Below are 12,500 nucleotides of genomic sequence, written 5' to 3'. Positions count from 1 at the left end.
GGAGCGAGGACATTTCCCGACTGGATTTGTTGCACCGTGTCAGGTTCAAACACAGATGACATTTATTAAACAGACAAGAAGCAAGGAATCAGGGAGAGACAGAGTTACATTTTACTCATGAGGAGAGACGTATTCGGCTGTACTCTCAGTTCCAGTTCCAACCTACGCTCTAAGGCACAGCCCACGTGCTCCTCTATTTATTCGGGAGGTCCCTGGTTACATCACTGAGGCTGCTTCTGAAGGAAGGGGGGGTCGTCATTTCAGCAGCCCCAATTAGACACAATATATGATTATTCAGAAATGGGAATGTGCTGGCACTCGTGATATCGCCCTGTCTCTGCTTTGTCTGCGTCAGGGTGCTCGATGTTTGCCCTTGGCAGTCGGCAGGCCGGGTCTGGACACAAACACTGATACGAGACGACTTGCAAGTTGTCCCTTTGCACGGATAGAAAAGTACAACTTCAGCACAATTGATAATAACTATAGCAACGGCCTTTAAGCAAAAGAGTGTGATAACTTATACATAATTAATCTGACACACAGGTGGCATCCCATGTCAGTTTTCCATGCTGGAAATCACTGAGAGTGGCCCATTCTTTCACAAATGTTTGTAGAAACAGTCTCCATGCCTAAGTGCTTGATTTTATACACCAGTGCCCGGGCCAAGTGATTAGGACACCTGATTCTCATCATTTGGACGGGTGGTGTGGAGGATGCATATACGCATAAGAGTTATTTCTCTACTCATAGCCATGTTTGAGCAGCTAGTACTTTTCCTTTGTGTATTCTACCAGTCTCTCTTTGTCTGTTTAGTGTCTTAAACCATAAGGAATGTGAAATACAACACCCACTGGTTTCTTATCAGTGGTGCGAAGGGGAGATGGGGGCTTTCTTTGTGTGAAAAGGAGTGAGTTTTCCCCTTGGAATGCCAGATCAACTAGAGCAGCCGATATGAATGTATTGATTACCGTATTTCCTTGAATAGCCGCAGGGGCGCTAATTAATTTAAAACCTCCTATCACTCCGGCGCTTACCAGAAGCCTGCGAGATGGCCAAGCATGCGCTAATTATTTTAAAACCTCTTCTCACTCCGGCGCTTACCTTATCATGGAAAGCACATTTAATTAAAAAAAACGTTATTATTGTCTTACCTTTAGGTATAAATGAGTCCATGCCAGCTCCTTTTGAAGAAAAGCATTGATATAGAAGTCTTCCTTATCTTTCTTCAGTTTTAAAAGTCTCTCTGTCTCGATGGAGATCTTCCTTTTAAGTATTACCTCCTGCTTCGATTGAAAGTCCAGTTTAGAAAACTGTTTTATTTTAGATATGTAATCCTCCATGGTAAAAGTCCAAGCAAACAATGGCTGCGCACTCTTGCTGCCGGTTGTCTTCTTCTGCAGCACTCTTCTGCAGTACCAGCAGTCGCAAGAAGGATTACTAGCGCCCTCTACCACCAGAAGGCGGGAGTCATTTAATGACTCATATTTGACCCGGCGGAAGTGCCAAGCATGCGCTAATTATTTTGCGAAACGTGTTTGACCCGGCTGTAATTCGAGGCATGCGAATACCATATTCCCGGCGCCAATTCAAGGAAATACGGTAAGTTGATCTCCTAAAGCTTTGGTATAAACTTGAAAATATTCCAATTCTGTCTTGATGGTCCTTCTTACTCAGCATATATGTCATCGAAAGAACTTGGGATTGACCAGTAACTTAGATTCCCTTGGAGGAAGAACTGGTCTGACGCAACAGTGGCCAAATACTTTTGGCAATATAGCGTATGATCGCTTCATCGGGAATAAAACGAGGGTTGTCGCAATATAGCGACAATATTAAAAGAAATACAGCCCAGGAAGATGGATGGCGTGTTTCCTCCGCAACTAGGCTACCCCCTCGCACCCTCAGAGGTGCTGACATCCGAAGGGAGCCCGCAGCATCCCGGGCGCCTGATTGGCTGCCCCAGCCTCCGCGGGCGGCCAATGGGACGCCCTTCCTTGGCTGCGTGTCGCCCCCCCCCCCCCCCCCCCCCCCTCCCTGACTCCCAGCGCCTTCACGCTCGCAGAGCTGCGTGCACGGGCCCCAGCTCGCTGTCTGATGGAGGGGGAGGGGCGAGCGCCACATGCGGGGATGCTGAGCAAGTAGAAGGGGGAGAGGAGAGCTCGGCGGCGACTGCGAGGAGACACCAGCGTCCACGTCAAAGAGGAGGAGGAGGAGATCCCCGGGCGTTGTTGATTTTCCACGGGGGCCACGGCGGCTTCCACCATGGGCTGCTGGCTCTCTGGACCGTGGGTGGGCGACCCGGCGGTAAGTTCAACCCCGGCAGCGGTGAAACGTGACCATTCCGTGCCTCTCCCCGTCGACTCGGCTTGGCGTGTACGCGTGTGTACGCGTGTTTGGTGTCTCTTGCCATAATAGACTGCTATGTGCTGAAATGGACGGATTTAGTTGTGTGCCAAAGATATGTCAGCCATTTTGTGCTTGTCAGCTCAATGTGTGTGTGTGTGTGTGTGTGTGTGTGTGTGTGTGTGTGTGTGTGTGTGTGTGTGTGTGTGTGTGTGTGTGTGTGTGTGTGTGTGTGTGTGTGTGTGTGTGTGTGTGTGCGTGTGTGTGTTCGCCGACGAGCCACAACATTAGGTACCATTGCGCTGTCAGAGGATGAGCGAATTCAAAGAAATCGGCCTTTGCAAATGTCAAAGTATTTTTTTAAGGGTGTGAATCTTCAACGTTTCCATCCCATTCCCCGGTGACGATTCGATTCGATTCTCGATTCAAACCGATGAACCGTATTTTCCGGACCATAGGGCGCACCGGTTTATAAGGCGCACTGCCGATGAGCGGGTCTGGTCAGGTCTATTTTCATACAAAAAGGCGCACACAAGGTGCATTCACAGATGTGTAAGTCACCCATGTCTTGGGCACTAATAATAATAATAATAATAATAATAATAGATTTTATTTGTAAAAAGCACTTTATATTGAGTAAACAATCTCAAAGTGCTACAGTGTATTAAAACAATAAATAAATAAAAAGATAATAAAGATATAAATAAAAATATAAACTAGAACAGCCAAATAGCTACAACTAGTATGCATATATCTAAAAAAAAGACTTTTTTTAAAAGCGTCCACAGTCTGTGGTACCCTCAGGTGGTCAGGGAGAGCGTTCCATAGACTGGGAGCGGTGGAGCAGAAAGCCTGGTCTCCCATTGTTCGTAGCTTTGTCCTCGGAGGTTGGAGGAGGTTAGCCTGTCCGGAGCGGAGGTGAGTAGTTCTTTGAGGTAGAGGGGGTAATACACCCCCATACCATCACACATGCTGCCTTTTACACTTTGCGCCTAGAACAATCCGGATGGTTCTTTTCCTCTTTGGTCCGGAGGACACGACGGCCACAGTTTCCGGAAACAATTTGAAATGTGGACTCGTCAGACCACAGAACACTTTTCCACTTTGTATCAGTCCATCTTAGATGAGCTCATGCCCAGCGAAGCCAACAGCGTTTGTGGGTGTTGTTGATAAATGGTTTTTGCCTTGCATAGGAGAGTTTTAACTTGCACTTACAGATGTAGCGACCGACTGTAGTTACTGACAGTGGCTTTCTGAAGTGTTCCTGAGCCCATGTGGTGATATCTTTTACACATTGATGTTGCTTTTTGATGCAGTACAGCCTGAGGGATGGAAGGTCACGGGCTTAGCTGCTTACGTGCAGTGATTTCTCCACATTCTCCGAACCCTTTGATGATATTACGGAGCGTAGATGGTGAAATCCCTAAATTCCTTGCAATAGCTGGTTGAGAAATGTTGTTCTTAAACTGTTCAACAATTTGCTCAGGCATTTGTTGACAAAGTGGTGACCCTCGCCCCATCCTTGTTTGTGAATGACTGAGCATTTCATGGAAGCTGCTTTTATACCCAATCATGGCACCCACCTGTTCCCAATTAGCCTACTCACCTGTGGGATGTTCCAAATAAGTCTTTGATGAGCATTCCTCAACTTTCTCACTCTTTTTTGCCACTTGTGCCAGCTTTTTTGAAACATGTCGCAGACATCAAATTCCAAATGAGCTAATATTTGCACAAAAATAACAAAGTTTTCCAGTTCGAACGTTAAGTATCTTGTCTTTTTTTTAAAAAATTAAAATAAATAAAAAATAAATAAATAAATAAAATAAAAATAAAAAAAAAATATATATATATATATATAAATATATATATTTTTATTTTTTATTTTTTTATTTTATTTTATATTAAAAAAATATATATATATGTATATATATATATATATATATATATATATATATATATATATATATATATATATATATATATATATATATATATATATATATATATATATATATATATATATATATATATATATATATTTTTTTTTTTTTAAATTGTATTTATTTATTTATTTTTTATTTACTTTAATTTAAAAAAAAAAGAAGACAAGATACTTAACGTTCGAACTGGAAAACTTTGTTATTTTGTGCAAATATTAGCTCATTTGGAATTTGATGTCTGCAACATGTTTCAAAAAAGCTGGCACAAGTGGCAAAAAAGACTTTTGTACAGTATATATATATATACTGCAGGTAAAAAGGTTTTGAACGCTTAAACCAAAAATAAACAAAAGAAAAGGCATCGAAGCTTAGGGAAGGCTATGCAGAACCAAACTAAAACTGAACTGGCTACAAAGTAAACAAAAACAGAATGCTGGACGACAGCAAAGACTTACTGTGGAGCAAAGACGGCGTCCACAAATCTGAACATGACGTGACAATCAACAATGTCCCCACAAAGAAGGATAAAAAACAACTGAAAAATTCTTGATTGCTAAAACAAAGTAGATGCGGGGAATATCGCTCAAAGGAAGACATGAAACTGCTACAGGAAAATACCAAAAAAAGAGAAAAAGCCACCAAAATAGGAGCGCAAGACAAGAAGTAAAACACTACACACAGGAAAACAGCAAAAAAGTCCAAATAAGTCAGGGTGTGATGTGACAGGTGGTGACAGTGCACCTACTTTGAGACAAGAGCTATAGTGATGGTTAAGCTTTAAAGTCATATACAACAATTGCGGCGACAACTTTTTACTGTCAACTGAGTTTCGTTTTTTAAATGATGTCTGCCGGTGGTGTGCCTCCGCATTTTTTGTTACGTGCCTTGGCTCAAAAAAGGTTGAAAAACACCGGCTTAACCAAAGCTGACGAAAAAGGTGCACGCGAGTCGCATTGCGGTTAGACTGAAGTCCAGGCCTGGCCCTAACCAATCTGGCGCCCTAGGCAAGATTTTAGGTGGCGCCCCCCCCCCCCCCCCCCCACATCGGCAGTGAAGTGTATATACTCACAAGAAACCGAATAGCTTTGTCTTTGACCTTTTTTTCTTACTTAAAGAAAGCAAATTAACATATTATATGAGAATGTTATGTTATGATTATCTTTAACCGAATCACAGCAGTGCTCAAATTAAAAAACAGCATTCCCTCTCATGTGGTATTGCTTAATTAACATTAATGATGTGCACTTTAACAACTAGGCTTACAACTATACCTAATATATAAAGGGGTGGAAAAGTGACTATTACCTGCAGGGCAAACATTAGCTAACCAGAAGGCAATAACAATGTAAACAAAAAACACCTGCTTAAAAGATCTAATACAAATGTCCCTGAGGAATGTAAGGTGGGACTCCTGTAATTACCTAACGTTACATTATTATTTTCCATAACAATTTAGCCCCCTCCACAATATTAACCCGACGTTAAAACAGAACTAGCTATTTATTGATTAGCAATTGCAGAATCATGTAACATTAGCTTAATGCTAAAAAGCCAGGTTACTATCACATTCTGTAACAGACAAATAATTTCATGTAGGCTAACGTTACCTACCTGCTACCTCTGTCTTTTTCTCATTTCTCCTCTTCTTTTCTCTTTTTTCTTCCCTGGGCACCTGACAGTTTTGTCCGTTTTGACATCTTCTGTTGATTTTTTGATGTGGTGACGTCCAAAATAAGTCATGATACGGGAAGGGAGGGGGCGCAGTGTGCGGGGGGAGGGGGGCGTAATGTTGTAACAAATAATATTTCTATTAAATAGGCTTTACTTTGCATTTTAATTAACGTGGGATTATTTTTTGTATTTAGAAATAATAGTACCAACTTTTTTTTTTTTTTTTTTCTCCAACATTTGTGGCACTGGCGTGGCGCCCCCTGATGGACGGCGCCCTTAGCATTTGCCCATACGGCCTATGCCACGGGCCGGCCCTGCTGAAGTCACATTCCATTCAGATTTGGACTACTTCCTGGTGTGGCCTGAGTCTGATGCCAAAAGATCAGATTTGAAGCACTTTGGAGCGTTTAGACCGGCGAAACATTCTCATTTGGTGTGCAGTGTAAACGCAGCCTTCTGTGTGAAGTTGTGTTACATCCATGCAACATTATTGCGATCACTTCCTGATCAATAAATATAACGCTCAATTAATCCTCGTCATGTAATCGAATGCCTATCCCTCTTGTAGCGCTGTTCCGCTACATTTACTGAGATGATGGATTATATTTGTATAGCGCTTTTCTGCACTGCAAAAAGTGAAATGTAAGTAAGATGAAATATGTCAAATAAGGGTGATATTTGCTTATTTTCTGTCTGATAAGATCATTCTTCTCACTAAGCAGATTTTATGTTAGGGTGTTTTACTCGTTTTAAGTGTTTTGCTCCTAAATGATCTAGGTAAGATATTACAGCTTGTTGCTGAGATTTGATGACCTATATCAAGGGTCACCAACCTTTTTGAAAGCAAGAGCTACTTCTTGGGTAGTGATTAATGCGAAGGGCTACCAGTTTGATACACACTTCAATAAATTGCCAGAAATAGCCAATTTGCTCAATTTACCTTTAACTCTATGTTATTATTAATAATGAATGATATTTACACTTAATTGAACGGTTTAAAAGAGGAGAAAACACGAAAAAAATGATAATTAAATTTTGAAACATAGTTTATCTTCAATTTCGACTCTTTAAAATTCAAAATTCAACCGGAAAAAAGAAGAGGAAAACTAGCTAATTCGAATCTTTTTGAAAAAATTAAAAAAATTATTAATGGAAAATCATTAGTAATTTTTCCTGATTTAGATTAATTTTAGAATTTTGATGACATGTTTTAAATAGGTTAAAATCCAATCTACACTTTGTTAGAATATATAACAAATTGGACCAAGCTATATTTCTAACAAAGACAAATCATTATTTCTTCTAGATTTTCCAGAACAAAAAATGTAAAAGAAATTCAAAAGACTTTGAAATAAGATTTAAATTTGATTCTACAGATTTTTCTAGATTTGCCAGAATAATTTTTTTTGAAATTTAATCGTAATAAGTTTGAAGAAATATTTCACAAATATTCTTCGTCGAAAAAACAGAAGCTAAAATGAAGAATTTAATTAAAATGTATTTATTATTCTTTACAATAAAAAAAATAAATTTACTTGAACATTGATTTAAATTGTCAGGAAAGAAGAGGAAGGAATTTAAAAGGTAAAAAGGTATATGTGTTTAAAAATCCTAAAATATTTTTTAAGGTTGTATTTTTTCCCTAAAATTGTCTTTCTGAAAGTTATAAGAAGCAAAGTTAAAAAAAAAAAATGAATTTAATTAAACAAGTGAAGATCAAGTCTTTAAAATATTTTCTTGGATTTTCAAATTCTATTTGAGTTTTGTCTCTCTTAGAATTAAAAATGTCGGGCAAAGTGAGACCAGCTTGCTAGTAAATAAATACAATTTAAAAAATAGAGGCAGTTCACTGGTAAGTGCTGCTATTTGAGCTATTTTTAGAACAGGCCAGCGGGCGACTCATCTGGTCCTTATGGGCTACCTGGTGCCCGCGGGCACCGCGTTGGTGACCCCTGACCTATATTGAGTAAAACATGCTTGAAACTAGAATATCAAGTGTTGCAAAGCTGTGTCATCAACACTCACAAGTATAAAACTACTTTTTTAAAGTCATAATTTCTTATTTCAAGCAAAAAAAAAAAAAATCATGATTTTGACACAATTGTATCTCATAATTATATAGTATAGTACAGGGGTCACCAACGCGGTGCCCACGGGCACCAGGTAGCCCGTAAGGACCAGATGAGTAGCCCGCTGGCCTGTTCTAAAAATAGCTCAAATAGCAGCACTTACCAGTGAGCTGCCTCGATTTTTTAAATTGTATTTATTTACTAGCAAGCTGGTTCACTTTGCCCGACATTTTTAATTCTAAGAGAGACAAAACTCAAATGGAATTTGAAAATCCAAGAAAATATTTTAAAGACTTGGTCTTCACTTGTTTAAATAAATTCTTTTTTTTTTTTACTTTGCTTCTTATAACTTTCAGAAAGACAATTTTAGAGAAAAAATACAACCTTAAAAATGATTTTAGGGTTTTTAAACACAGATACCTTTTTACCTTTTAAATTCTTTCCTCTTCTTTCCTGACAATTAAAATCAATGTTCAAGTAAAAAAAAAAGTTTATTATTGTAAAGAATAATAAATACGTTTTAATTTGATTCTTCATTTTAGCTTCTGTTTTTTCGACGAAGAATATTTGTGAAATATTTCTTCAAACTTATTATGATTAAAATTCAAAAAAATTATTCTGGCAAATCTAGAAAATCTGTAGAATCAAATTTAAATCTTATTTCAAAGTCTTTTGAATTTTTTTTCAAATTCTTGTTCTGGAAAATGTAAAAGAAATAATGATTTGTCTTTGTTAGAAATATAGCTTGGTCCAATTTGTTATATATTCTAACAAAGTGCAGATTGGATTTTAACCTATTTAAAACATGTCATCAAAATTCTAAAATTAATCTTAATCAGGAAAAATTACTAATGATGTTACATAAATTATTTTTTTAATTTTTTCAAAAAGATTCGAATTAGCTAGTTTTTCTCTTCTTTTTTTCGGTTGAATTTTGAATTTCAAAGAGTCGAAATTGAAGATAAACTATGTTTCAAAATTTAATTTTCATTTTTTTCGTGTTTTCTCCTCTTTTAAACCGTTCAATTAAGTGTAAATATCATTAATTGTTAATAATAACATAGAGTTAAAGGTAAATTGAGCAAATTGGCTATTTCTGGCAATTTATTGAAGTGTGTATCAAACTGGTAGCCCTTCACATTAATCACTACCCAAGAAGTAGCTCTTGCTTTCAAAAAGGTTGGTGACCCCTGGTATAGTATATATAGTAGTACAGTTGGCACAGTACAGTAAACTGACAGTTAATATTTAAACATTTAACATGTGACATTTCAAACAATTTTGAACAGAAATAGTTCATGCACATTCAGGTAAATTCCTCAAAATTACAATTAAAAATTTTTTGGCGGGGGAGCCGGGCTGTATATATGCGCACTAATTGACTGAAAGAGCACGCACTTGGCGCGATGATGTCATGTTATCCATGGAAAAATGCATTTTTATACAATATGATTTGCCTGAGCGGGTAGGAGACCCCGAGAGTAACAAGCGGTTAATTTAAGAATATTTTTCAACATAATGAGCAAAAAGGTCTCTTTTTTTTTTTCTACCAAAAAAAGTGCAGTTGTTATTAGTGAGAATATACTCATTTTAAGGTATTTTTGGGTTCATTTAGGTTAGCTAATTTTACTTGTTTTGGAAAGTCTTGACAAGCCAAATTTTCTTCTATTGGCTGATAATTTTGCTTAGTTCAAATAAAATACCCCTCATTTTTGTATTATTTTTTCCTTGTTTTTGAACACTGACTTTTTGCAGTGTGGAGACTCAAAGCGTTCGTAATGGAAAACATGTATGTTGACTTGCACTATACCAGGGGTCGGCAACCCAAAATGTTGAAAGAGCCATATTGGACCAAAAATACAAAAACAAATCTGTTTGGAGCCGCAAAAAATTAAAAGCCAAATTACATACAGATAGTGTGTCATGAGATATAAATTGAATTAAGATGACTTAAAGGAAACTAAAAGAGCTCAAATATAGCTACAAATGAGGCATAATGATGCAATATGTACCTATAGCTAGCCTAAATAGCATGTTAGCATCGATTAGCTTGCAGTCATGCAGTGACCAAATATGCCCGATTAGCACTCCACACAAGTCAATAACATCAACAAAACTCACCTTTGTGCATTCATGCACAACCTTAAAAGTTTGGTGGACAAAATGAGACAGAAAAAGAAAGTGGCATAAAACACGTCCTAGAAAGTCGGAGAAAGTTCTACATGTAAACAAACTGCGGTGAGTTCACGGACCGCCAAAATTAGTAGGACAAAACGGCGCTCGCCAAATACTCTAATCAGTGAAGCATGTTTAATATAAACTGTGTGCTTTATAACAATTAGGGAGGTTTGTGTCATGTTTGTCCTCCTACAGTAACTATATTAAAACAAAACAAAAAATTTTTTTCCCCCTCATTTTTTTGTAAATTTTCATACATTTTTGAAAAAGCTCCAGTGAGCCACTAGGGCGGCGCTAAAGAGCCGCGGGTTGCCGACCCCTGGAAAAACTGCAGTATTTCTGCGAAAAGTATATCTGCAAAAAAGAACATTCTGACCAGGGAATGACCTTGTCCGTATTTGCACCGTGAAAATATATTTCCTCCTTTCTCGTCTTCTCCAGTTAACAGTGCACTCATTGTCTCCACTGAGTTGCGTGATATGCTGCCTCCCCCTTCCTAACTCATATGCTCTCTCCCCCCTCCGAACTGAGCCTACTCTCCTCCTCCCGGACTGTATCCAGTGTATAAATATTGACATATCTTTCACTCTGCGCGCACTCCTTACATACTTTGCTAGGATTGTGACCTGTGCAATTTGAGGTGCTTCTTAAATAAATCTAAGAAAGACCATTTTGTTTGACTACTTGATTAGAAAATTTCCAATAACATGAAGAACCCGGCATTCATTCACTACATTTGTAGCCACAGCTGCCCTCGGGGGTGGACCGACAGAAGTGTGGCTGCTAACAGGGCCGGCCCGTGGCATAGGCCGTATAGGCAAATGCTAAGGGCGCCGTCCATCAGGGGGCGCCACGCCAGTGCCACAAACGTTGGAGGAAAAAAAAAAAAAAAAAAGTTGGTACTATTATTTCTAAAAACAAAAAATAATCCCACGTTAATTAAAATGCAAAGTAAAGCCTATTTAATAGAAATATTATTTGTTACAACATTACGCCTCCCCCTCCCCCCGCACGGTGCGCCCCCTCCCTTCCCATATCATGACTCTTTTTGGACGTCACCACCTAAAAATACACACAAAATGTCAAAACAGCCAAAACTGTCAGGTGCCCAGGGAAGAAAAAAGAGAAAAGAAGAGGAGAAACGAGAAAAAGACAGAGGTAGCAGGTAGGTAATGTTGGCCTACATGAAATTATTTGTCTGTTACAGAATGTGATAGTAACCTGGCTTTTTAGCATTAAGCTAATGTTACATGATTCGGCAATTGCTATTCAATGAATAGCTAGTTCTGCTTTAACGTCGGGTTAATATTGTGGAGGGGGCTAAATTGTTATGGAAAATAATAATGTAACGTTAGGTAATTACAGTACTCCCACCTTACATTCCTCAGGGACATTTGTATTAGATCTTTTAAGCAGGTGTTTTTTGTTGACATTGTTATTGCCTTCTGGTTAGCTAATGTTTGCCCTGCAGGTAATAGTCACTTTTCCACCCCGTTATATATTAGGTATAGTTGTAAGCCTAGTTGTTAAAGTGCACATCATTAATGTTAATTAAGCAATATCACATGAGAGGCAATGCTGTTTTTTAATTTGAGCACTGCTGTGATTCGGTTAAAGATAATCATAACATAGCATTCTCATATAATATTTTAATTTGCTTTCTTTAAGTAAAAAAAAGGTCAAAGACAAAGCTATTGGGTTTCTTGTGAGTATATACACTTCACTGCCGATGTGGGGGGGCGCCACCTAAAATCTTGCCTAGGGCGCCATATTGGTTAGGGCCAGGCCTGGCTGCTAATGTGCTCCTACGGGCCCTCCGGCCACCACCGAACATTCATTCACATTCACACACCAGTGTGAGCGGCACTGGGAGAAAGGTGGATGAAGTGTCTTGCCCAAGGACACAAAGGCCGTGACTAGGATGGCGGAAGCTGAAATCGAACCAAGAACCCAAAGTATCGGAAATGTGGCTAAACACCATAGCAACATAGGGGTAACTACAATATTACAAACAGCTGCTGTTGGATTGCAAACTGCAAGCATAGTAATTGCCACTGGACCTCCTTAGGCTATTCACATGGTCAGTGTGTTGTCCTAAAGTCAATTGTTAATATTCTTTACATAATTACTTGATAATATTTTTGTATTATTGACTGCAAGGCTTTAATTTGGAGCTAAAGTTGTTTATATTTATTGTATATGCTATAATCGGTAAACAGCAGTTAGATGATGTCACTTCCGCTAAAGTACTTCCGGTTGGTTGACTTCCGGTGTTCGTTCGAAAGCAAGTCATACATGT

The 12,500-nt window shown here is 38.5% G+C and overlaps 1 protein-coding gene across 2 annotated transcripts in view; it reads left to right on the top strand.

The window, feature by feature from the left end:
* The first annotated feature begins 2,139 nt into the window (after window positions 1–2,139).
* The window catches only part of LOC133643177 (uncharacterized), a 32,850-nt gene continuing 22,489 nt past the window's right edge, over window positions 2,140–12,500 (top strand). Inside the window, exon 1 of one of the 2 annotated variants that reach the window (XM_062037600.1) lies at window positions 2,140–2,304. In XM_062037600.1, coding sequence (XP_061893584.1) covers window positions 2,263–2,304 — 42 coding nt within the window. In that variant the 5' untranslated portion in view covers window positions 2,140–2,262. Of the gene's footprint in view, window positions 2,305–12,449 lie in introns of those variants that run through there. The other variant, XM_062037601.1, reaches the window with a different exon arrangement.

Source organism: Entelurus aequoreus, linkage group LG26 (assembly GCF_033978785.1).
Source record: "Entelurus aequoreus isolate RoL-2023_Sb linkage group LG26, RoL_Eaeq_v1.1, whole genome shotgun sequence".
NCBI lineage: Eukaryota > Metazoa > Chordata > Actinopteri > Syngnathiformes > Syngnathidae > Entelurus > Entelurus aequoreus.
The sequence above is the reverse complement of the archived record's forward strand: the minus strand, read 5'-3'. Positions and strand labels throughout refer to the sequence as shown.